The sequence below is a fragment of the Cyanistes caeruleus genome, chromosome 8, assembly GCF_971803275.1.
Source record: "Cyanistes caeruleus chromosome 8, bCyaCae1.hap1.1, whole genome shotgun sequence".
Classification (NCBI taxonomy): domain Eukaryota; kingdom Metazoa; phylum Chordata; class Aves; order Passeriformes; family Paridae; genus Cyanistes; species Cyanistes caeruleus.
This window is the reverse complement of record NC_141708.1, coordinates 13,732,916-13,759,026: the sequence shown is the minus strand read 5'-3', so window position 1 is coordinate 13,759,026 and position 26,111 is coordinate 13,732,916. Positions and strand designations below refer to the sequence as shown.

Here is a 26,111-nt window from a genome sequence, read left to right as displayed (position 1 = left end):
TCTGTTTTTTCCCCTTGCAGACTTTGTGTGCATTAATTCGGGGTGTCCATCAGAAGAACAAATCCACTTCTGGGTTTGACATCATCAACATGCTTGTGGGTTTTGACAAGGCAGAGCTATGTATGAAGGTGAGGCCCTGGCAATGTAGAGGAGCAGTTTGCACAGCAGCTGTGTTGCAAGGGCAGTGAGTTGTAGATGGGTGTGTGTACCAGGCTGCAGCTTTTGGGGGAAATTTTGGAGCCATTTAGTAAAAATAGCTGTCCTGAAGTTCTGTACCTGACAGTAGCACAGACATTTGGGGTCCCTGGGTTGGTTAGTAATATAACAGAGCACATTCTTTTCCTTTAGTTCCAAACTGTGTAGTCACTGTTGTTGAAATCTTAGAGTCAGAAAAGGCTGTCACAGGTGATTACCACCTAGTATTGAACCTCACATCTCTCTTTATCTGAGGGCCATATCCTGTGTTCTCACACTCCGTCAGCACATGGGTTGTTTTAAACCTACTTGATCCTCTTCATTGTAAAGATGTTGAGTTTGGGAAATGACAAAGTAACCAGTGATAAAGCTGAATTCTTGCTGTATCATTCATCTCTCTACAAGAGTAGCAGTTTTTCTTCTCTATACAAACTGTAGTACATTTTGGGAGAACATTAAGTAGTAATTTGCCTATCAAAATTTTAATCTTAACTTATATATGTATTGTTAATTGGATGTGTGCTGCTGCATCTAGAGAAAGCTCATGGAAAATGATCATGATGTTACCAGTAGTCATTAACCTGTAGTTAACAAAGCAGTGCTGAGAAGCAATAGTATGAATATGGCCTGTGGAGAAGTAGTAGTGGCTCAGTTATTGATTCTGGAATAACATGGCTTTATATTGGTGCTCTGCTACTTGAATCTTCTAGAAAGCTTTCTATAAAAAACATTTCAAGTAATTTCAAATACTACTTTTAAATAATGTGACTCTTATTCTTTAGAATCTGATGGAGAGCTTGGACTCCCTTCTCTGTGCAGAAGGTTCTGAAAGCCTCAAGAGCTTGTGTCTGAAGCTACTTCTCTGCTTGGTGACAGTAAGTAATTAATCGCTGTATAATGAATTAGGGGCTTCTATGAGCCACATCTGAGGGAACTGTTTTGAACTTGAGCAGAATTCTGTGGTGTGAAGTTTAAGAAGGGGGAAGAAGTTGTGAATGAGAACAAGGGTCAGTGCAGAATATGCATGGTGGCTCTAACCAAGATGCCAATGCAGACTAACAAAGGCTTTTCATCCTGTAAGATGTGTGCCATCTGGGGCTGAAGGCAAGAGGCAGTATCAGTTGGATTCACAGTGTGGGTTTTCTTAAGGAAAAAGATGTTTAAGAAGTCTCAGATAAATGGAAAGAAAGGTAGAAGGGTTGAGCAAAGACAGAAATTGTGGAGTAGAGTGGTGAGGATGTGAAGAATGAGGAAGTTGTAATAAATGGCCAATCATCAGCTTTTGGAGATGGTCAGCTGTGAACTATTTTGACTATGATAAGAGATAATTGCCCTCTTAATGGTGGGAAGGTTCTCAGTGGAGCATATGTGCCTTGTTTTTCATTCTCTGCCTTCTGTGTAGAGCCTGCAACAGCTGATGGCTGTTGTCATTCATGCAGCTGTGTAAAATACCAATGTGTGGAGGAACGGGGGAGCTCTTAGTCCGTGGGTGGTGCTTCTTGGCAGAGAGAGGGCTGGGAGTCAGGACAGATTTCTTTTACTCCATGTCTAGCTCTATTGCTAGTCACACCTTGACTTGCTAAGTGTGAGATTCTGGATAAATGTGTCCATTTGGAAGCAGAACTTTCCTGTTCCTATTGTGTGCCAGAAGCAGCTACAGCATTGGTGGAAGTTTTGGATCAGATTTTAAAACTTGTGTTTGTACTCAGGTGACAGATAACATTAGCCAGAACACTATCCTGGAGTATGTGATGATTAACAGCATATTTGAAGCTATTTTGCAGGTAAGGGTTCTTCCTTCTACTGTGTGGGCTGTTCCATAGTGAGAACTTTCAGTAATGTGTTTGCTTTTCAGCTTTTTCAGTGTGGTGTAGTTCAGTGGCACTGTTGTTGCTTCCATTCATAGCTCAGTCATACATATATTTTGTAATGTTCTCTCCCCTTTACTCTAGTCTGCTGTTTTTAGTCACTACTGCCTATTTAAGGTATTTTCACTTGAAACATTTCTGCACAGTTAAGAGTCTGAACAGATTTCTGGGCTAATTTCACACAGAACTCCTGTATTGGAGAAACTGTGTTTCAAAAGGTAATGTGGATATATAAAGTATTTTTCTTGGATAAATTATACTTTTCTCAGTGGAACTGAGCCTTGGAGAAACCCAGAACACTTGCACAGGTAATGCTGGTGATTCATTGAGATACTGTACAATACTGTTGTGAAATATATTTGCCCTTTATGTCTTGAAAGCCTGTGTGCATATTTTCTGTGACAAATAAGCTTCTCTGTGTGCAGAATTTCCTTGAGGTACTAATTCCCTTTACCCTAAATATCCTCTTTCAGATAGGACATAATTTGTTCTTACACGTACATTTCGTGGCTATGCTCTGTGTGAATCACTGCAAGCTTCCTGAAGCAGGTCTGAACAGAACAGTGTGATTTGTTTATTCCAGATCCTGTCCAGCCCTCTTAGTCGCAGGGAACATGGATATGATGCTGTGGTCCTTCTGGCCTTGCTGGTCAACTACAGAAAGTATGAGGTAGGTGTTCTGGGTAACAGAAACATCACTTCTCTCTACTTGATTAATTTAGAGTGGCCTCTGGATTATGAAGGCAGCACACACTACAGTTTTTAGCAGTGCACACTGTAGCATCAGGGTGTCAGCAGCGAGCAGGAGAAACTTTGCAGTGCAGCCCTGTTATGCTCCCTGTGTCTGTCTCTGATGTATGTGTGTAATCAAATGTGTATGATATTCCTACAGCTTGTTCTGTGCCAGCATGAAAGAAACTGCCTAGGGAATTTGCATTTCCTTTGTGGAAGTAGTCTGAGGAAGGTCCTTTTGGAAGAGTTGCTGTTGTGCCAAAGCGCATGTCAGCCTCTGTGTGTGAGTGTGTGATTATACATAATCTCCAAGGTAAAATGAACTGCCAGTCATCCTGGGCTTCACACTGAATTTGAGATTCAGAACATGACTAGCTGACTGAAAGAGCACAGATCCCCAGAAGAGAAGGTGAAGCTGTGACCAAAGAATGAACTGAAACATCACAGCTAGTAGTTCCAAGAGAAGTCTGTCTCTGTCTCTTTGATGGATTCCTCTTTGAGAAACTTTATTCGTCATCCTTTTTATGTTTATGGTATATTCCCATTTTTTTCTGTTATTCATCAGCTTGGAAAAAAAAAAAAAAAGAATTGAATGTCAGAACAGCACCTAAGGTTGGCTTTTCTTTGTGTGAGGCATGATGCTTTACTGATCATAGGCTTTTTTCTTCATAAATAGGAATATCTTAATATACTTCATTAGGCAACAAATAGGAAAGTTCTGGAACAACCCAGCCTTCAACAGAATTACTAAGAGGAAGCAGGTTTCAAAACTTACCTGGTTTTATAATAGGTCTTCTTCTGAATTATGAATAGACCTAGAGAATATGCAAGCACAGGAACTACACTTGGTGTCAAAGGAATGCCTGTCAGTTTTTCATTCCTGTCAGTGGTGTCAGAATCATGAATTGCAGATTCTGTTCAGCATTCTGTGCTGTGGTAGCATGGAACAGGAACATGGAGTTTGATTTCAGTAAATGGCTATGAGGGGACACTCTTTGGAATTATCTATAAGTAGGGTTACTTACGAGGGCAGACTGGGAAGACCAGAGGTCTCACTGCAACATTCAGACAAATGGTGGAGAGCTGTGTAATCCCATCCCTGAGGCATGGATCCCTGTGGACTGTAGCTGACGTCCTTAGTAAGTCAGAATGCTGTGAGTGCACAAGACTTGTCCTTGGCTCTTTGCAGTGGCTTTCTGGGGAGTACCGAGTTGGGGTTGAGTGCTTTGGAGAACACTGGCTGAGATGTCTTGAAACCAGGCACTGTTAAGGAAGTGTGCTGATGTTTGAAAAGCACAATCCATACGGTCCAACTGAAGCAGACATGTAGCAAGGGGAACTTCAGCTCAAGCAGCTCCTCTGGCAAGGCTGGAAGCTACTCCCAGAAGGGTTTTATGTGACAGCTGCCCAGCACTGCCCTTTGTAGCAGTGCTACAAGCCAAGCCTGGAGTAATGTAGCCATAATCTTTGTCCTTCAGTAGCTGCTTTTATTTGCTGTTCTTTGGCCCTTAGGGTCAATATGGTGCTTGTCTGGTTGTCAGTGAACTGTAGCACACTTTCATGCCTCAGGTGCTCTGGATTTTTCTTTTTATTTAACTGGTGCAGCTGAAAGGTTCTCTTTTGGTCTGAACTCCACTGGTTAAGTTGTATTTCCAGCTGTTTAAGAAAATCTAATAAGGCTCAAAATTCATTAGCTGACTATGATTTTGTGTTTTTCGTGTGAATGCCACTGTGTTTTACATCAGGATGTTCTTCTGTATTTTTGGGATGTGAATTTTTTAATCTTCTCTCAAATTGCTTGGAGACTGTCTCTCCATGTTGTCGTTACCTGTGTTGATGAGATCTTTGCTAGTTGATTAACTTCTGTTTTAGGGATTTACATGTCTTTACTTGGAACCTTTAAAGGGATGCTCCTGATTGAAGTCCTAATAATTTTTAGAAGTTGTTCCAACTATATACTTATTCAAGCCTTCAGCTGTATTTTATTATTTTTTTAATACTAGTCCTGATTTCAGAGAAAATACTTTTGCATTGCTACTGTGAGAAAGAAAATGCTGTGAGAAAAAGTATTTATTTGGTAATTTTTTGCAGTGTTTTAAGGGATGGCTGATAGGATAGCAAGTTAAACCATAAAATCAGGTAGTGACTTTTGAATATGTACTTGATAACATCTAGGCAGAAGTTTGTTTGCCTTATGTTGAACTTGTTAGAATTGCATTATTTCTTGTTAGACAGAGCTGAAATAAATTAGTTAAATGGAGTTTTTCCTTTGTGTGCTTGTTTGTCAGCATATAGTGTATCCAACAACCCTTTGTGTCCAGTTTTGTGTGCTTCCCTCTCCTTGGTATAGGCAGCTACAGGTGCTGAAGAGACACAGCTTAGGAGAATCAGAAGATTCATGTGTTTTTCCTTTTTCTTTTACAAAGATCTTGCATAATTCAATTTTTTTTTAATCTCTTTAACAAAAAAAGTAATTATTCAAGCTCCAATTCCCTGCAAAATGACCTGCCTGCAAATGAGACTTCTGTGTCTTGATTGAAAATCAACTTTTTTAGTTTTGCACTGACACATATAAACCAGGAAAAATGTGCATTGCTAATCTGAAATGCTTCCTAAATTATTAGCATTTGTCTTTTTAGATGGAGCCTGTGTGCTTTCTTCAGCTAAGTTCAAGGCATTTATATTCTCCAGAGACTTCCAGCTCTTAGTGGTGTAAACAGGGTGTTGCTGTCTCACCCATCAGCAGATGAGTCTAGAATGTTGTCCTGCCTTCCTGGGTGCTGCTTTAAGCCATCTTTGCAAGGTGCTGCAGAAGAGAGATAGCAGAGCAGTAATGCTCCATCCAGCTTCACTGCTTGTTCCTGCTGCAAAACTGTGTGTATGTCACAGATAACAGGCTTACAGGATGGCTGCTCCACTTTCCAGACTGACAGATGAGCTGGTGGAGGGATAGAGACTCCCTCTCTTCCCAATAAAATGAGGAGACTGCCTGGATGAGCCAATAAGGGGAACATGTCCCTGACCTAGTGGTCTTAGCATGTGCTGTAACTCCTGCTTATTCGTGCATGTTCTGTTTTATGGGACAGGACAGAGATTCTTCCCAGGTGGCTGGGTAAACTTGGAAACATAATAGTGGTTTTTTTTCCCTTGAAGGCTGAACTTAAAACCATTTTTCTTTCTTCTTTTTCCCTCCACCCTGAGCAGTCAGTGAATCCCTACATTGTGAAACTCTCCATTGTGGATGATGAGGCCACGCTCAATGTGAGTACTTGCTTTGATTCCTCTGTGCTGCTGGAGATAGTCTTTCACATGGAGTGTAGGGTGATGAATGCAAGCATGGTGTATGGTAGAAATCAGGTCTTGGAACAGTGCTGCTCTAAGGACCACCAGTACAGTGTTGTTCAGCCCTAACTTGCTCCTGCAATAGGTTAGCTCATAATTTGGACAGTTTGATCACCAGATAAATGGTGGGCGTGGTTGAAAAGCTAGGTAGCAAGGAACATGCTAAAGTTGATCTATTATTCATTCATGGACTATCTGTATGCTATTTGCTGTCATGTGCCAAAGAGACACAGGATGATTTATGCCAAAAGGAATCTCATTTCCAGTGCTGTCACTTGATTTTATCAGTCCACAAGTCAATTTTTGTAACTCAGTGGAAGCTCGTATCGGAGTCAAGAGTCCTGCCCTGTATTTTGGGTTGTAGCCACAGTCTCAGTTCTTTATCCAGGCCTGGATAAAAATTGACAGCAGGACTGAGTTATGTGAGTTCTGGACTTGGAAGCTGCTCTTTAGGCATGAAATAAAAAGCATGCTCCATGCTAAAAAAAGGGTGAGAGCTGTTAGTAGTTCTTTAATAGTGTAGGCTGTTTGCAAGAAGTCAAAGGTTATTAGTGTCTGTGACTCTTTGTTTTGAATTTTTGGATGTCCTTCCTCTAACATCAGCTTCTTTCTAAATTTCTTGATGCTTTACTGAGGCTTCTTGAGTGAGAGCTCTATATGGAGGTCCAAGGAGAGTAAATGTTCTCCATTGAATTTAGTAATTAGATAAATAACTCTAATTTTTGTTGTCTGGGTTTTTGTATTATGTTGTTGTATCATGGCACATCTTAATAGTTCAAACAGCTTCAAGGGAAATTCTGCATAGCATACTAGGTTATCTTGAGGGGGGGCAGCATTGCTATGTGTGTTCAGTGTGTGATTTTCTCCCTTGAGATTTTAATGTGAAGTTCTTTAAATGCATTTTTTTCTTTTTTTCAGGGAATGGGACTTGTAATTGCCCAGGCTTTATCGGAATATAACAGGTGAAACCAAATTGTGTCTTATTTTTCAATATGTGATAGTTACATGTACATTTTCACAAACTTTTTTTTTTTGTGTTAAAGGACTTGTTTATCAGTGCAGCCTTGATGCACCTGGAGAGGCAAGGAATAGTCTTATGGTTTGAGGTACTTTGGTTCAGTTGATGCAGTCATTGCAAGTCTCAATGCATCTGTACCAGCTGGACTGATGTACTTTGGGAGAGATTTTGCTGTAGGGAAAGATATCCATTATATGTTTTTACTGTCATGGATTTTACCTCTACCTCTGTGTGAATGTTGAAAATCTTAGTCACAAGTGAAAAGATAATAATTTGCTGACAGCTACTCTGCTGAAAAGTTTATTTAGCTGAAACACTATCTAAAACAAACAAATGTATCCAGGACTGTCCACATGGTGGAAAGCAATAACTGCTGGTGAAGAAAGCACCAGAAAGCCAACAGAAAGGGTAGCATACTCTTAGCCTCTGCTTCATAAGTAGCAGCATAAAACATGTAAGCTTTCCTAAGAGAAAAATGCTTTAGAAAAATCTGGAAACTTACTGCAATTTCACCTGAGAAACTCAAGAAACTTTTTTGTGCAGTAGTATTCTCCAAGTATCCAGAAAAATGTTGTAATTCCTTTGAAAGTCTGCTGTGATAGTTATGCAGGTGACTTACAAGATCAGCAAATCATGTAGATGTATTTAACAGGGTGAAGGGTTAGAGTAAAGCAGAAAAAAACTTCACCCACCCAACTTCATTCTGACAAAAGCTGTTTCAGATGATGGCCTGTTTTGCTTAGTTAATTTCTTCCCTCTTTCCCAAGAATTTAGAGTTGGTTTCTTTCCATCTTACATTGTGTGTGATCAGATTCCCATATGACAGACAAAATAAATGGCCATGTGAGCTTTGCTAGTCCCTTTGAGTGCCAGATGAAGCAGTGTGGCTTGAATCTGCGGTACCCAAACTGTTTGTTGACTTCACTTGCACCAGGAAAGTGGGATCAGGCCATGAACCATAGAGGTCCATGTGGTTTCTGTTGGCCACAGGGTGACCAATTCTCGTTTTTTCTGTGGTGGATGATGAAATAACACTGTTCTGTGGTTACTGACTCTGTGTGCTCATGTGGCTTCTTACTGTTTGTCCAATGCAGGACAAAATTTCCTAAGTCACTTGTTCCCTTTTCTTCAGAGTTAGCCTCAACTGCTTGTGTCCTCTGTAACAGCACAAGCGTTGTTCGAATTTCACATATTTCAGCAGCCCCACTTCAACTGTACACAATTTACAAATTTTTTAATACCCATTGTCTCTTCTTCTGTGAGTTCTTGAAAAAGGCTGTTGAACGTTGAAGTTTCCTCCATCCTATATTCTTGTCAAATAAGATTAACACGTAGGGATTTAGGTGAAGTAACCCTGGAACTTCATTCTTATTCCCTTTTTGTTCAGGCAATACAAAGATAAAGAAGAGGAACATCAGACTGGTTTCTTCTCAGCCCTGACTAACATGGTAAGCATGGAACCAGCACTTTTCTATTCTTAAAAAGGTGCATTCATGCAAGTTCAGCAGGAGAGTTTTTCTAAAATGTGTGAGTTTGGAATGTGAGTTCTGAAGTTAGAGATGGATTGAACGAATCCAGTTGTCTGTCTCAGAAAGCTCTTTAAAAGGATGAGATCTCTACTCTTGTGTTGATAGCTGAAATTATTTTCCTTCATCTTCTTCACCCTAGTTGGCTTTGTTTTAAAAATCACCCTATTTGAAACTTTTAATATTTTTTTTTAGTTCTTAATCCTTCTAAACAGCTATGTATTTTTAAAAACCAGCTGCTACTCTGGTGATGTTGCCTAAAACATAGTGGCACATAGTCTGGTCTGTGAGGTTCTGTTTCTTTACTGGTTTTTTTCTCAAGCATGGGTGCACTTTAGCTATGGAGTAAAGCTTGGATTCTGCAGTAGGCACTGTCTGCATTTTTGAAGGGGTACCCTTCAAAAACAATTGTGAATTTTTTCCTTGTAAAGAGTATCCACTGTTCCCCTTGTTGAGTTTGGCTTTGCCTCAGTCCGAGATTTCATTGTGTTCTGAGATCTAAGTGACAGAAAAATTTCCTGTAAGTAAGGGTAGTTAAGTGTTGGCAGCTGTCTGTCAGGAGTAAAACTGTGGTCACCCTGGGGCAAGCAGATAGGAAATGATCTCTGTTGTCCTCTTACAGAATGGCAAACTAATCCAGGCTGGGATTCAAGATCCAGTCTTTTTTTGTGGTTTGTCCGGTGAAGCATTGGTCAGTGACAGTACAGCAAAATAAAACGTGTTTGTATCCATGGGTTGTCTATTGCTGTCTAATAGCTTTCCCAAATTCCTGCTGTGCAATGCTCTCTCTTTCCATAGGTGGGCAGCATGTTCATAGCAGATGCTGATGAGAAGATCTCTGTCCAGTAAGTGCACAGATGTTATTTATACCCTGAACTGTTCGGTGTGATCCGTTCCGTCACGGAGCTATCGGATATCACAAAGCAAACCAGAGGAGCAGGTTCTCCTGTCACTAAAATGCTACCACACCCTGCAAGCTGTAGATTTGCCCTTCTGTGAGAAGGGTACAGCAGGAGGAGACACAGCTAAACTGCTTGTAATGAAGTCTGTAAAAAAAAACTCCAGTGGTTTTTGAGGCATTTATAACATATAATAGGTGTGTCAGAGGTGGCACATGAGAAGCAAAGGTTCATGCACTCTGCCCCTCACCAAAATATTTTTTAAGTCAAGGGGGGAAGTGATAAATGTGAGGGATTTTAGTGTCTTTAGGACCCTCTACTCTTAAAAGAGAGGTCTTTAAATGGAAAACTCTGAGCAACTAGGGACACCTTCAGAAGGAAGGCAACAAAGATTGTGGTTGTGCTTTAAAAATAGCTATTTTTATGGATTGCTACTACTAGTACTGTTATTAGTACTACTAATAATTGGAAGATCAACTAGATTGCAGAGGCAGAGTTTTCCATAGTTGAAAAAAAAACCATTGGTTTTTCAGATAGGCCATGCTTCTGTAAAACTTGGCTCCTGGTACTCTGATCACTAACTGTGCCTTTTTCTGTATCCTTCCCACAGAACAAATGAAGCAATCCTTCTTGCCCTCTATGAAGCTGTTCACTTAAACAGGAATTTCATCACAGTTCTGGCACAAGTGAGTTTCAGTGGAATGTTTCCCCATTTCTTTGTAGTAGATGTCTAGGAAATCAGAGAACCAGTAATGGAATTGGTGAACAGATAAATTCTTTTTTTTTTCCCCCCTTATGTGTACTTGTCATAGGACCAGCATGAAAGAGCAGAAGCAGGCCAGGGCTGGGGAAGAATTTTATGATATACTTCCTGCCTTGACAGTAAATGAGTAGAGTTTTGAGGTCACAGTTCATGTTGGAATGATTAATTTTTGCCACTGGATGGGAAAGGTTGCATGGAGTGCCTTCTGTGCCCTATTGATAGTCCACTTAGTGGGAGGATGGAGTGAGAAAAGCGGCTGCTGGAACTCTCAGAGCAAATCACATTTTTCTTAAGTTAGTGTTGAGAGAAAGAGGCTGATTCAGCTCCCAAATTGGATGGATTGTCCTCTGTGGGTGTGCATGGACTGTGTGTTGTCTGTTTGGGTGTTCTTCACTTAGGGACTAATTGACATGTGACAGTTTACTATTTTTTGTTCAGACTTCCTTAAAGAGCCCAGCCCCTTTGGCATGAGAACCAGTTGTTGGAGCATTGTACTTGTCCTTGGGCTTTTTATGGTGGAGAAACAGCTTTCTGAGAGGCAGTGATCTGCTCTGATCACAAATCTCTGGATGCTTTTCTAAATGCTGTGTGAGTTTGGAGAGGTGGTTGCTGCTGGGAGGCAAATAATGAGCCTGTCTGATCCAGTGATTGTGCTGAAAGGGCAACCTGATGTGTTTAGGAAGACCTTTAGACTCAGGCTTTTAATTTTGGTTTGTAATCTGTGAGAAAAACAGCATCAGCAAATAACACCTTTTCCCAGTTTATTCAGGGCCTCAGAGTGCAGCCTTACATCACAGGCTAGACACTTGGCATGACAGAGGAGATCTTTGGGGACTTCTGACAGTAGTGGTGATAGAAGAGGTCTGATAAGCAGATTTGCAGCCTCTGAAGAAAGCTGGATGGTTAATTTGCTGAGGTTCCTTGCTTGTCTTTTCCCAGTTTATTCATTCCTACCACTTCTCAAAGATTTCTGCTCTTGCAGTTCTGTGTAATACCAACTGAGGATTTTCTGTGGTCAAGATATTCCTGAGGGAAGAGAGGCATTTGGCAGGGAAAAGAGCAGAGCAGAAAAAGATCAGCTAGTGTAAAAGCTCTTAAAAATAAAAGGATAGACTAGTTACTTGTGAAAGTGATAGTTGAAGCAGCATCAGTTGAACCCACTGATCAGTGGGTTGAATTGGAGAACTGATATTCTTGGATGGCTTGTCTGTAATCCTTCATTTAAGAGAGGGTGAGGTAGGTCATGTCATGTTGAAAAAAACCTCATAAAAGCTGATGAATGCTCTTACCTAAGCTGGTGTCCATTGCTTGGCGCTGCATGAATGGCTTCCTGCTGCTGTGTGGCAAATGGGAAGAGCAGAGACTCAGTTGTGTGGATATCTGGAGCATTATGTGTGTGCTCACCAGCTGTGGGTGCTCAGGTTTGCTGCTGGGTGGCACTCTTGTCTCTCAACTTCCAGTTACAGTTCTGGAGAAGGAAGGTGAGCCCCCAAAACCTGTCTAAGGAAATCTGGCTTATGTAAGACTTTCAGTGAAAAATTGTATTTTAAAGTGTAAGTTGGTAGCTGTAGGGATGTAAATTGTCTTTAAGTTGTAGTATGTGTGTCTGTGCTTCCCATGAAATACATGCATTTATATTTGCTCATAAAATGAGATATTCAAAGGCAGTGTGGAAGATATCCACTTGTGAAAAATCCTATGGCACTAACAGCAAATCAGCAGTTCTGTATCTTCCTTTTATTTTGAAATTGTGATGATATATTAAGGCAGATGATACATTTATGTAAAACTTGCCCTATAAAATGGACACTTTTCTTGGCAGCCAGACTCAAAAATAGCATGGCAGATTGCCTACGCTCTCACCAGTGTGGATAGGTCCAGAAGCTTGCAAAGAGTGAAGTCAAAGCAGTAATTAGGCAGGCAACTATTAGCAAAGATGAAATGGGGAGCGTGACTGGCTGATGGAAGCTGAGAGGATCAATAATGATAGTATTATTTATGTTATGCACTGTTTTCCTGCAGGGCTTTACTGTAAGATAGGAAAGTAATAAATTGTCATCCTCTTTGAATATGAACAGATGGGGGGCAGGAGCAAGGAGAATTTGCTCTTAGAAAAAGAAGTGAAAGGGTCTTGGAGGAAGACTTCAAATGCACATCCTTGGGTTGTTGTAGGGGTAATTAGAAGCTATTAACATTGTAGGCTTTTGCAAATCTCCAATTCTACATTAGGGAAGGGCATTTTTTCTGTCTGCTGGGTAGAGCCACCACTTTCTGATGTATTTTTGTGTTTTGTGAAGTAGAGAAATTGATGTACAATTTAATTGTTAGACATCCAAGGTCAGGATCCATGGTCAGGCTCTTTGGAGAAGAAGCTGAGGTTTCTTGAAGCTTTTTTAGTCATGTCTATTGTGCAGGAGCATGGAACAGTACAAGTAGTGGTCTGTGTTTCCAGTGCCTGGGGAAGCAGTTGACCTGTGCATTTGTGTTTTCTCTTAGAGCCATCCTGAAATGGGCCTGATGACAACACCAACGAGCCCAGTTCCAATGACACCTGTCACTCCACTTGGAACCACCCCGCCTTCTTCAGATGGTAAGAGATGTAATGATCTCCTGAGGAAAAATAATTTAAAACGGTAAAATAACAAGCAAACTGTTTTCTGAAGATTGCAGCTAATGAGATCTGTCTGGAGCAGATGTAACTTGGTGATCTCTTCCTGGAATGACTTGTCTTACTAAACACGAGCAAGATTCTTTGACTGAAATTTATTTTTATTTTGCCTGTGTATTGTTCAATGAAATTATGCTGATATTTCTTCTGAAAACAGTACTGCCCCAATATCTACATGAAGGTACAACTAGCCCGTTAGTTATTCTGTGTAGGCATTTACTTATGAATATTTCTAGTGTCAGGTCCTTTGCCTGGGATTATTTGTCATTGGAACAGATTTACAGAGAATCACTGTGGATTCCTGCTTGTTGTTAATGCACTTGTCCTCAGCTTTGAATTAATTGGGATTTGAATTCAGTCTGGGTGTGGAAGTATTCCTCCCTCTTATTATTGCCATTTCTTTGATAGGCTTTGTAAAGGACTGCTTACCCTGAGATCTTTCTTCTAAATGAGATGTTATGTATCCACATAAATATGCTTTGAAATCACCTAAAATAAAACCCTTTCATTTTAAGGTATGGATAGATATAGCCTAGTTTAAGAGAAGAAATGAAATGGCTGTTTTAATGCACTTTAATGGCATCTGAGCTGAAGAGTGTTTAATGAGGGAACAGAGTCAATTTGAATAGAGCACAGTTTGGAAATATTTCTGGGGAAAAGCAGCCTGGGTAACTCAGTTATATCAGCTATTCATGTCATTTGATACCCTAGTTAAGGATGATCCTCCTCATGGATGAATTCTGTCTGGTTGCCATGGATAACAAAAGCTTCAGATAAAGAGTCCCCTATGTCTCAAGTCTCTGTGTGAATATAACATAAAATGTGGAGGGATGGGCATTTTGTGGGCTTCTGTTCAACATGTTCATTGCAAATGTATCCACCCCCACACTTATTACACAACTGTCAGAATGTGTGCTTACCTACATCTACAGCTTGCTTGCACTCTTTATTTTTTGTTTTTTCATTTACCACGAGGCAAAACAAAATCAAAACCTCCATCCTGCTTTCAGCAGAGGCAGTGATCTTGTGAAGTTTGAGGCTTCTTGTGGCTTGTAAGGTTACTAAATTTAAGAAAATGATCTGATCTTAGTGTGCAGCATTTGCATTGGGAAGCTTGCTTTATTTTTATCTGCTGTCACCTTGTTGATCCCTGAAATGTGATTTTTTTTTGTGGCCCTTGGCTTGATTTAGTTTGGTGGTGTTTGATTACTGCTGTTTCAAAGATATGTCAGAATTTTCCTTGTTTATTAAGGTCTTGCATGTCAGCTGTAAAACTTGCCCATGGCTGCCAGTTAGCAAGAGGCTTTTTAGCTCTGGAATGAGAAGATTGCTTTCTTTTTACTGCACTAAAAAAAAGTGTAGTTGAACTGTTTTCAGGTTACATTAACGTGTAGAAATCCATCTGTGAATTTCAGGTGCTTTTCTTTTATGCTGTCTGGGATAAAAAATGGGTTCATACTCTGGTTTGAAATTTCTCTGGCTGTTAACCTATAGTGTTATAGTGTAAATTAAGACCTTGTAAAGTTTCAAAATGTATGTTAAAAAAGTCTGTATCATGAACCAGGATAAGCAGCAATGTGTACTTCAGAGTGATTTCTTCCTTTTTTTTTTTTTTTTTCAGAAATGAGGCTTTTGCTAGAAACTGTTTATCTATAATATGTAAATCAAGTGTGCCTGTCACCATAGTTATCTAAATGTCAGTTTGCTTACTGTTGTTAAATATTCATTCACTACGTTCATTGTAACATCTCAAGAAGGATCCACTGGGGATATAAATACATTTTTCAGACTTCTAGCTAAATCTTTGAGCTATTCATAATATTGGGAGTGAGAAAGCTTCCAGTCTCATTGCACAGACTTTGCCAACAGACATGACACATTAGTAATGTGTCAGGAGCCCCAGATCTGCAAGACTGAATGGACTAAACCAGCTCACTCATTGCTTGGGAATGTGCAACCTTTATAACCTAAAACTCCCGTTAAGATTTTTTTATGTGATTCCAACAGTGAAGTTACATTGATCTATTTGACCTGTTGTTTCCAAGGGCTACAGTTTTATATTGAAGGTGATTGTGTAATCCTGAGTTCTGAGAATCTTTGCTGTACTCTGGGCCTCTCAGCGCATGGTTTAAAGAATCTTGCATTTTACTCTTGGCTTGTCTCCTTCATCCTTCTGTGCCTGCCCTTGCCCAGTTGAAGCCTTACTTGCCTCATTACAGGGTTATGAGATACAAGCCTTGAATTTTGAAAGGTGTTTTATATTAAATCAGACTTTTCTCTGATGCAAAATACAGTTGTGTACAGGATCAAATTACTTCCCATCAGAGTCCCCAGCCTAGTCATCCAACAATCAGGTGTAATTCCTCACTTCTTACAAGGTCCAATCTCATGATGAATACCTTTTTCTTTCCTCAAAAGTGAGAAAAGCCTTGAGCATTCCTGAGGATAGGCAGAAAAGAGATGATATGATACCTAAGATGTGTGTACTAATGGTCTGCAGATCTGTTTCCAGTGCAAAGGGAGCCCTGTCTTAGGTTGTCCTTATAGCATGAGAAGAGAGAGACTTCAGTCAATTGTAATTCAAGCCATTTATGACCTCTTGAATGTGAGAACCTGTGGGTTTGACCACCTAGGCAGTCATATTATTGTCATGTCAGGACAGTTGCATAGACCTGGAAAAGGTCTCCTTAACTCTTGAGCCTAGTGCTCTGTGCTTGCAGGCATATCATCATACAATCCCTTGAGTTTATCAAGCTCTGACTAAATCTGTTAAATTTGTTTCCCAGTAATTTCTGTTGGTGGGCAATTTCAGCATCTTGTTTCCTTGGTTAGAAATATTCAACTTCACAACCTGGATTTCTTGTCTTCATGCCCATTTATCATGGTGCTAAGCCTCCCTTGAAGCAAAGGTCACTCTTCTCCACATATTGGTTTACTCACCTGTGTGTTTTTCTGTCTCACAAGAAAGGTACTCTGTTCTTCTGATCAACACACTAGCCTGTCTTTAAACTTGTTCAAGTGTATCCTCTTTGAATGTGACTTCTGCATATTTATTCACAGTATTTGATACAAGGCCTCGCCAGCACCTTGTGCAGGGCATTACAGTGTTTGTGTCTCTGCTGGGAATGTATTTCTGGATATATGTTGTAGGACTACACTCTTGAGCCCTTCATGTTGGTAGCTTGTCATCTTGTGATCTGATTGTGGTATTTTGTTTGCAGCTGATGAGCTCTCAGTTTGCCATGGAAATAAATCCCTGAATTCCTGACCCTATGGCTTGCATTGTTAAATTTCATCTTCTGTTACCTGTTGTTGCTTTTATCCCATTCTTTGTGTGCAGTCTGATACTCCTCTGTGTTTACATATCCCAACTTTCTGCCATTAGCAGGTTCATTAGCAAGCAACTGTTTCTTATGTCCAGGTCACACAGAAAAAGAAAGAACTATTCTCTAAACTGATGTCTACATCATGATGTCTAAAATTCAATCTGTAATTTTTCTCAGAGCAGTAATTTCTCCAATTGTATCTTTGATGTACATAAAATTTCTTTTATACATAACTGTATTAAGTGCTTTACTGATGTGTTCCTAAGCTAGCTCCATCAGTCTGGGGCTTTTTTTTTTGTCTGAGCTACTCCATCTTAAATGGTGTCAGACTTATCTGGCAGGATCTGCAGGTAAATGCATGATGCATGTTTCCCACTGATCTTTGTCCTCCCTTTCAATATTTCTTGTAAAGCTTTCCAAATGGAAAGGCAGAGAATGGCCCTTTAGGACAGCTCAGGCTCAGTCATCAGTAAAAATGTGGCTCAGTCACATGATAGAGGTTTGACAGCTCATAAACTCAGAGCTTCAGATGGGCAGTGGGGGAATGAGCGAGGAGGCACATTGTGCAATTAGCTGAGGAAATGAAGTAGCTTCTTGTAAAGTCTAAGGCAGATGATGTCCACTGTTGAGGTGTCAAAAGTACAGCTGGTGTCCTAGAGAAATGCCAGTGGGTATGGAAGGAACATTTCTGCTCCCTGTTGGGTTGAGATGTATCTAGCACAAGCTGTGACTACTTTTACTTCTTGACTTTTATAAAGCTGCTGTTTTTATAAAGCTTCTGTTTCTGCCTTCCTTTTCTATCTCTTTGGTTGTGCAGTAATTGTTACATTTTGCCTTCTGTGTTGCTTCTGCAGTAGGAACTTGTTGAGAGGGAAGAATGGAATTGACACAGACCTTTTGGAACTAACATTTCAAAATTGCTGAAACAGAGAAGGGCCTTTCCTGGGCACGTCTCTTTACAAAATGAGAATTGTGTGACTGTTATCTGTGTTACTTGTAAGAATGAATTTGATATCAGTGCAAATAATCCAGATTTCCGTAGGCTGGGGATGAGTGCTAAAACAGTGGGCTCATCTTCCTGGGAGGAGGAGCAGGGGCAGGACAAAGAAGGATATAACTTTGCAGGGTACCACAGCCTTGCTTAGAGCAGGAGAAATGGTCTCTGAGGGAGTGGTGCCAATCTCCATAACAAAATCTTTCCTGGGTGGTCATGGAGGAGGAGGTCAGGTGGCCCTGCAAGTAGGCTGATCCTACTCCAGACCTGGAGTCTGTGTCTTAATTCTCTGTATAGTTATTTCTAGTATTTGTATAGGTTAAATGTGTCTTATCTGCTTTGTTCCAGTTATAAGCTCTGCAGAGCTGCCTTTGGATGCTGATGTGCAAACTAGCAACCTGTTGATAACCTTCTTGAAGTACAGCTCAATTGTGATGCAGGACACAAAAGGTAAGTGAATTCTATGGGTGCAGCAAACAGTGGTTCTGAAATCAGGAGGGCACAAGAACGTGCCTGGTGACTCCAGAAATAGGATTGGAGTCTCTTTAAAAAAGATTGAAGGTTTCACTTTTTGAAAAATTATGTGATTTCTTATTGTGAGGTAAGACTTTTGAACGTAGGAGAGACCTAATGCTGTCGGGAGAGAAGTCAGGTATGGAAAGAATGTAATAATAAATGATAAAACGTAATAACCAAGCCTGTCTATATGCTGAAGGTGTGAGTAAATCTGATTCACAACTGTCTGTCAGAGAGGGGAAATCTGAGACCAGAGAGCTGTATTTTTAAGAACACTTAGAAACTGACAGAGGGGGCAAAACTCAGCGTTAGAGGGAAATACTTCCTTTGTCCTTTGGTTAAACAGGTAGCTCTGTAATTATAAATAGGACAGCTGCAACTTAGACTGCACTGGCAGTAATTTGCTTGAGAAATTATCTTTCTGTGTTGTGCTTTTTTGTTTCTCCTGTGGTTCTGTTGGGGTTAATTTCAGCTTGCTGGAGTTGAAGTATTGCTTAATCTCTTGCTCAGGGTACCCAAGGGTGCTGTTTTGCCCAGTGGTTATACGGGCAGGACCACAGTGTGAACATAAGGAGTGATCTTTCCACCCTATTTCAGCCTGTTACAAACTTTCGCTGTTAAGTTAGATATAACAACAGAAATGTGAATATATCTGCAGAGCTATGTTATATCAATTACTGAATTTCATGAATGCTTAGCATTTAATAAGAGCAGGCAGTTTCCTTTTATCTACTAGCTTGCTGTGAAATTGTATTTGGCTGCCTTGCTCTTGTTCAGTAAGCAAGCTAGTTGAAGAAAAAGTAATAATTGAAATTAGGACCAAAAGGAACTTCATGCACCCCATATCTGGTTTTGGCTGGGACAGAGTTAATTTTCTTCTTAGTATCTGGTACAGTGATTTGATTTTGGATTCAGTATGAGAATGATATTGGTAGCACACTGATATTTTGGCTCTGGCTAAGTAGTGCTATCCCTGTGTCAAGGACTTTTCAGTGTCTCGTGCTCTGCCAGTAAGGAGGTGCACAAAAAGCAGGGAGGGAGCATGGCTGGGATAGGTGACCTGAACTGGCCAAAGGGGTATTCCACACCACAGAATGTCATGCCCAGTGTACAAACTGGGGGAGTTACCCAGAAGGGGACAATTGTGTGGGGATAGGTATCAGGCAGTGAGCAATTGTATCATGAACTGTATTGTGTATCACTTGCTTCTCTTTGGTTCTGTTACCCTCTCTCACTCTGCTGATGATTATTATGATAATCATGATTATAATGATGAGGTTTAAGTTATTAAATTGTTCTTATCTCAACCCACATGATTTACCTTTTATTTCCAATTCTTGTTCCCTCTGTGGGGAGGGGAGAAGCATTGTGAGTGATTGAGCAGCTGCATGGGACGTAGTTGCTGTCCAGGGTTAAACCACAGCTCAGGTTCAGGTTTACCTGTATCTTTTCTCAGAGGTGTTGCTGTCAGGTTGGATGAAGATCCTGTGGTAGTGCAGCGCCATTTTCAGACTATCCATTCCAGAGTTTAACTGTCTTTATTGTGAGAAAGCTTTGTTTGCTTCCTAAATTCTTTTCTGTGATTTAAATTAATTACTAGTTATCTTCTCCAAGATAGATATTGAGAATGGATTAGTTCTTTTTCATATATGTGTCAGCCTTTACATAGTTTAAGTCTGCTTTCATGTTTCCTCTTGCTTTTGTCTTTTGAACTAAACCACATCAATCTTGGCTCAGTCATTTTAATAGATCACACACGTGAGGAGGGCTTACCATCTTTCTCATTTGCATTTGCTTTTCTCAGTCTTGCTGATCCAAGAGTCTGATGGAACAATTTTACGTTTTTCAGTTTAACTTCTGCACTTACTTCCACTGTAATGTGGAAAGTCTACACAGGGTCTTGGAAACTGCCACACTGGATTAGTTTCAGATAGAGTGAAATCTCGTAGAGGGGGTTCCTTACTAAACAAGCCAGTGTGAGATGAGTCTATTGTGTTCTGAGACAGGAGTTGATGATTCTTTCTTTCTTTCTTTTTTTCCTTTGGTTCTAGCTTGTATAAGGTCTGAAATTGGTGCAGCTGATAGACCTCCTTCCCACCATTGTAGTTTGTGGCAGTGAGCTCCACTGATCGATCATTTAAAAAGTGTGTCTTCCAAACCAATGCTTGTTAATTCTAGTGGGTATATTCCCAACCTTATATTTTGCTTGTAGATGGAGCACTGCCTAATTTCTTTTTCTTTTATAAGACCAAGCATGGAACAGACTCCCCAGGGAAGTACTTGAGTCACAATCCCTGAAGGTATTTAAAAGACATGTAGATGTGGCAGTTACGGACACGGTTTACTCAGAGATTGGTAGTGCTGGATTAATGATTGGACTCCATGATCTTAAAGGTCTGTTCTAACCTAAATGATTCTATGCTTCTATGTGACACCACTATAGCAAGAAAAATGAGTAATTCTAATTTACTCCATGTGTCTTGAGACAGGTGGGAACAATTAGAGGGGAAACTGGTTTGTTCCATATCCAGCACTAGACAGTTGTTTTGGTCCTGTCCCAGAGAGCATAATTTAATAGATTATGTTTGCTAGATCCTTCTCTTATTATCCTCTCTTGTGTCAGTCAGAGGCAGCTACCTTGGGAGAAACAAAACCTGTGTCATTTTCTCCCATCTTCAAAACAGGTTTCATACTGATACACCTCCCTGTAGAAAGTGGTCTGCTTTGTTCGCTTTAATGAAGGTTGCTGTGAAAGTATGAAGGGTGTGTGCAAGTAACTGCTTTCATAGCTGCCCCATAGCTCCTGAAAATGGTCTGATGTTCACAATACACAGGGAGAGGGCAGAGTTCATGGTGTGAAACAGGAGCCTTTACAGCATAATCTCCAGGGAGAGAAGAGGTAGCAGCATCTACAGAAATATCCAGGGAGGCCTTACAATATAAAAATAACAAGACTCTTGTGTATCAGTTTTATTCTGGGTCATTTCTCCTTCTTGCTGGAGTACAAAACTTCACACTTAAACATTTTAGCTGAGGTAAGGAGATAGGAGAGACTTTTAACTCTTCCATTCCAAAATTCCTCTTCATTTTACTTAGTGCTGCAAGATGAAATCGGCACACTTCAGGGCACATCTTCTTAGTAAATATCTGTCCCTGAGCAGCATAGAAAAGAAAACAAAAGAGGCATCAAACTAGACAGAACAGCTAGCTAAGCCCATTCTATCTGTTTTTCTAGTTACCATATACACACCAGCTCACAAAGTGTTTGTAAAAATCACCTGCAAAGGAGGAATTTGGCTGATGCTGTCTTCTGCTTTATATGAAAGTGTGTCTGGCTGTTTCACATATCCCTCTTCTTGGAGTTTGACTCTAAGGCAGAGATGTCTGGGATGGTGTGTTGAGTAGTCCTGTGCTTTAGAGGAGGAGGTGTTGGAAATCTTGGGAACGTGCAATGCTAAGCCTCCTCAGAATTTAGTTGTCAGTGTGGTTTTTTTGTTGGTTTATTTTTGTGGGTTTTGGGGATGTGTGGTCCAAGCATATTGTTTTTAAAATTAAGAATTTTAAATGTGCTTGATTGGACAGTGCCTTCTACAACCTGATCTTTCCTGGCCCTGCTTTGAGCAAGGATTGATCCAGAGGTTTGTTCTATCCTACGTTACTCCATGACTATTTGTATCCTGCGGATTTTTTTGTATTCAAGGTTAAACTTGAGAGGAGTTTTAAATAATCCAAATAAAAAATGCATTCTTCTGCCTTAGTCCCTCTGTTTCGCTCTAGCTGTCATTCAAGGTAAAAGCTGTTTGAAGCTGAGATGAATAAGAAGTTACGGAACTTGATCAGGGTGAAACTCTTGGCTTAAAATCTGAAGTCTTTGCAGACTCCTTTCTTTCATGGTTTTGCAAAGAGCAAAGTAGGTCGTGTCTCTCAGTATTGGGGTTAAAACTTGGAACTTAGATGATAATGTCAGCAGTTGTTCTGCTGCGCAGTGCTGTGCCTCTGTGAAAGCTTTGCTGCCTGTTTCATAACCTACAGCAAAGGTGATGTTTTGCTTTCCACCTTGTCTAAGAGAGGGAACAGTGTGTCTTTGCTGTGACAGAAAGACAGCATTTAGACTATCTGTGGAAGTAAAACTGAATGAGACAAGGCCAGCGGATAGTTACAATGCTTTGGAAGTTCAAATCTGAGCCTTTGCTGTTGGTGCAGACTGGTGACAAATGGGTGGGATTTAGTGGCCAGGCTGGAGGGTGAGTGCTTGCTGAGAGTAGACTATTAGCTATCCTGGAGGAAGTAGAACTATGAGGAATCTCCAAGCTGGGCTTTTCTTTTGCTTCAACAGCTGTCTTGCTCTTCAGCCTTGCTAGGCTTGTGGCTCACTGAGGACTTGTTTTTTCTCCTTTGCAGATGAGCACCGGCTGCACAGTGGCAAGCTGTGCCTCATTATCCTGACATGCATAGCAGAGGTAGGTTTCTTGCGTGAAGCTGCTCAGCAGATGGGTACAGAGCTCTATCCCCCTGCCTCCTGTGGAGCAGGAGCTGAATGTCTACAGAGCTGCTGAGTGCTGAGGTCCTCAGACACTTACTGTTTGCTAATATACTTGATGCAGTACTGTTAAAGTTGACTGAAAACTTGAAAATTGGATCATTTTATTTGACTTAACCAACTCCTGGGGATGAGGAGAAAAAAGAGTGAACCCCTAAGACTTTTCTCTCTTAGCTTTTGAGTGACCCTGTGTTGTGGCTTTTAGATGATTAATGTACTAATGGCTTTCAGCTCTGTGCTGTTCATGGTAAACACAGGCTGTCCATATCCCTTTTGCCAAAGGATACAAATCTGAAATTAAGTCATGTGTTTGTAGGTCCCTACAAGGAAGACAAATCACAAATGTGGTAGTAGGGTGAGAAAGCAGCATCACAGAGCTATGTCAGCAGTCCTGGCTGAATGTGGCCCTGTCACATGGGGAGTATGTTCTAATGGCTGACTGATGTGCTGAATGGTGGTTGTGTTTGTGTGGCATTTACATTTTGCTTTCTTGCAAGTAACGATCTTTCATTCTTAAAAAATAAAAAGCGGTGAGGTTGTAAGCTGGTGTAAGGATTCTGTAATAATGTGTCTTCAGGGTGCAGCCTGAAAACTAATCATCTACATTTAAAATTTTTCTAATTAAATGGTTTTGGAACTTGTTCTTCAGGTGGATGCATAGATAAAACAAGATAAGAAATTCTGTTCCTACATAACAAGGGCATTCTTTGGTTCTGACATTAAAGAGAGGGTATATTTATTACCTATTCTGGCTGTGCATTATCTGGAGAAGCCTCTTTAAATTAGAGGTGGTCTTGGAATAAGATTTGCTTGAGGGGTGGAACAGCTCATAAACCTATCTGCTAGTACTGCAGTGGCTTCTGACATCAAAATGACAATTTAAACCTTTATCCACAGAGTCACAGAACTGGTGTGCTGGAGAACCACCTCTTATATTATGCACCTGGAGCACTTGTTAAACTTGTGACACTGTGGTGTGTACAGTCCAGAGTTTAAATGAGCAAAGGGGGAGAAAGTTATACTGAGCTACTGCTTGTTTTGTTAGAAATTTATTTTTCTAAAGTGGAATTGGGATCAGGAGGGGTTTACTTTTGTGTGACTGGAAACATGAGTGAAACAAGAGAAACAGATGACTTTTTAACAGTAGGACAGATGGCTTTTTAACTTCATGGTTGTATCTTGGGAGTTTTACGCTGAAACACGTGATTTGAAAGGCAGCTGTAGGGTGTTGGGCTTTTCTTATCTCCTCTCTTTTCTTGTCCTTTTCAATAGGATCAATATGCTAATGCTTTTCTTCATGATGACAACATGAATTTTCGTGTAAACCTACACAGAATGGTGAGTCTTTTCCTCCAGATTGTTTTCTCCTTAGAATGCAAACACAGAGGATTTGACTATGTATGAAAAGTATATATTGAAAATTGTGTCACAGACATCTAACCTACATTGTTAAGGCATGTGGAAATACTGTCAGAAATGCAGTAGTTGCGGAATGATTTTGAAATTGCTCTCAGAATGTCTCCATTCTTCAAAGAACAAAGAGCTCCTTGCCCTGTCAGTGAATTCAGAGGCCTGTGTAGCTGGTGAGAAGCTGTGTGTTACGAGGTCTCTGAGGAAATCAGTGGTAGAGAGAACATTCTGCCTTAATCTTCTGCAAGCATTAGCCCTCATGTGATACATAATAGCCAGCTGGAGTTACACTGAGTGCCTTTACTTGGCTTACACTTCATTCTGGGAGACGTAATTCACCTTCACAGAGTAAAGTATTTTTTCCAGAACTTTTTCCTGTGGTGGAAGTATCCTTACCTGACTCGGGAAGCTCTGTAGTTACAAGTAACTTGAATGGTTATCCTAGCTTGATGCATTCTGTCTCTGTGGTACTGGCAAGTTCTACCTCATCTGACAGTGAAGCAGCACTTGAAAGTCACTCACTGTTCAAGAAAGAAACAAACATTTTACTTTATGGAGACCATACTGTAAGAGTGCTAGTCATTATCCCTTAACAGCAGAGTTGCTATCCAGTTAGCCTTTCTGGTCTGTTACAATGAGCACCAAAGCCATTGATTGCACACTGTTAGGAATCAGCCAATCAGACTTCTGGGTCAGAAACAAATAAGTATGTTAACCAAGGGGGAGGAATTGCTGTGTGATTTGTTTTTGTCTTGGGGTCCCTCCCCTCAGTAGAAGAGTGTCCGCCAGCTACACAGAGAAACAAACCCCCAGTACTGGCATGCTGAAAGCAGGCACAATTTTGCTCCAGCCATGGCCTTTAGGGTTAGTATGTGTAAAATGGCAGTTGGAGATGACGACAAAAGTGTGATGGTACTTTTTTCTTGAGAAATGCAGTAATGCACAGACTGTTACTTCAGGCTTCTGCTGACTTTTCATCTTTGTGTGTTTGAAGCCAATGAGACATCGGAAGAAAGCAGCAGACAAGAACCTGCCCTGTCGGCCGCTGGTGTGTGCGGTGCTCGGTGAGTGTTGCCAGAGCACGTGTGTGCTTGTGGCTCCTGAAGCATCTCTTGTGGAGCAATAGAAATATGAGATTGGAAGAGTAAATGGAGGAGTGGATTGCCTTTGAAAGAAGAATAACATACTAAAGATGTTTCCAGCAATCCATGTCCATCTTTGTACTTGGCTACCTTGCAGACAAATCCAAGATTGCAGCTCTCTAGCAATAAATCCTGTTAACATTTACAGAAAGTTTTGCAGACACCGCTTGGCCTATTTGATTGAGTTTTTAACAAGAGGGAAGGCAGTGGATTCAGTGTTTAGATGAGTGTGGTAGCAGCAACAAGTACTTTGTAGATGATATGATGATGGCAAACCTACGGTTCACAAAAACATTTGTGAACATGTTTGCTGGGCATTGAGCCTTTTCTGAGCCAAAAAACAACAGGAATGTTAGTAACTAGGATTGGTTTTGCCTCTGGATATGGAGGCGTAGTTGAAAGCTTTTCATGCAGCACATGATTAAGTTGTGACTCTCGTTTCTGTGGAGGCCAGAAGCACACACGGGTTCAGAAATGGATGGAGCCTGGATCCCCGAATCAGTGTTCAGCCTGATGGTACAGAAGCAGTCTTAGACTTCAGCATTTTCAAATGTGATTGTTGAAGCCAAGACACAACAGCTGTGTGAAGAATCTTTCTAGAGCTTTCACATCTCATACACTCTTCACCTACACTGATTTTAGTCACTATTGAGTCACACTGCACGCTGCTACTGCCCTAGGAGGTTACAGCTCAAAATTGTTACCAGTGGCTTGGTATAAGCATTTCATGCTGAAGTTGGGTTGAGCATACCCCCCACACACATTCAGTTACCATTGATTACTTTCTCTCAGTTGTATTTCTATGCTCTTTGCCTCTTATCTTCACACTGGAAGCCCTTTAATGTTAGACACGTTCTCCTTTTTTTCTTTTTTCCCCTGAATTAGTCTTAAGCAGAAACTTAGCCTGGGTTGAGATCAAGCTAGTTTTACTTGCTTCAGAATTTGTTTTAGGAAAAATAGGTGTTATTTACAATGTTTCTTTAAGTAACATCTATGTTGTGCACTGTTTCTGGCAAGAATAATTTTCTAAAATGTGCTTCTTAATGGAATTTTCCATTAGTGACAGGGCTTGAAATATGAGAGCAATTCTAAACATCAGAATTCATGGTATAGTCTTTATTTGACTAATAGTGGGGGAAACCGTGTGGGGAAAGCAGTGCCTCAGAGCAAAT

General features: G+C 40.5%; 1 protein-coding gene across 10 annotated transcripts in view; it reads left to right on the top strand.

Moving 5' to 3' along the window:
• ARMH3 (armadillo like helical domain containing 3) overlaps window positions 1-26,111 on the top strand; it is a 123,441-nt gene that overhangs the window by 9,818 nt on the left and 87,512 nt on the right. For all 10 annotated transcript variants that reach the window (XM_086901226.1, XM_086901227.1, XM_086901234.1 and 7 more), the window contains exons 5-18: window positions 21-128; window positions 978-1,070; window positions 1,905-1,979; window positions 2,647-2,733; window positions 6,000-6,056; window positions 7,056-7,099; window positions 8,543-8,603; window positions 9,480-9,526; window positions 10,191-10,266; window positions 12,840-12,933; window positions 17,680-17,781; window positions 22,249-22,307; window positions 23,660-23,725; window positions 24,792-24,861. In XM_086901226.1, coding sequence (XP_086757352.1) covers window positions 21-128; window positions 978-1,070; window positions 1,905-1,979; window positions 2,647-2,733; window positions 6,000-6,056; window positions 7,056-7,099; window positions 8,543-8,603; window positions 9,480-9,526; window positions 10,191-10,266; window positions 12,840-12,933; window positions 17,680-17,781; window positions 22,249-22,307; window positions 23,660-23,725; window positions 24,792-24,861 — 1,039 coding nt within the window. The remainder of the gene's footprint in view (window positions 1-20; window positions 129-977; window positions 1,071-1,904; window positions 1,980-2,646; window positions 2,734-5,999; window positions 6,057-7,055; window positions 7,100-8,542; window positions 8,604-9,479; window positions 9,527-10,190; window positions 10,267-12,839; window positions 12,934-17,679; window positions 17,782-22,248; window positions 22,308-23,659; window positions 23,726-24,791; window positions 24,862-26,111) is intronic.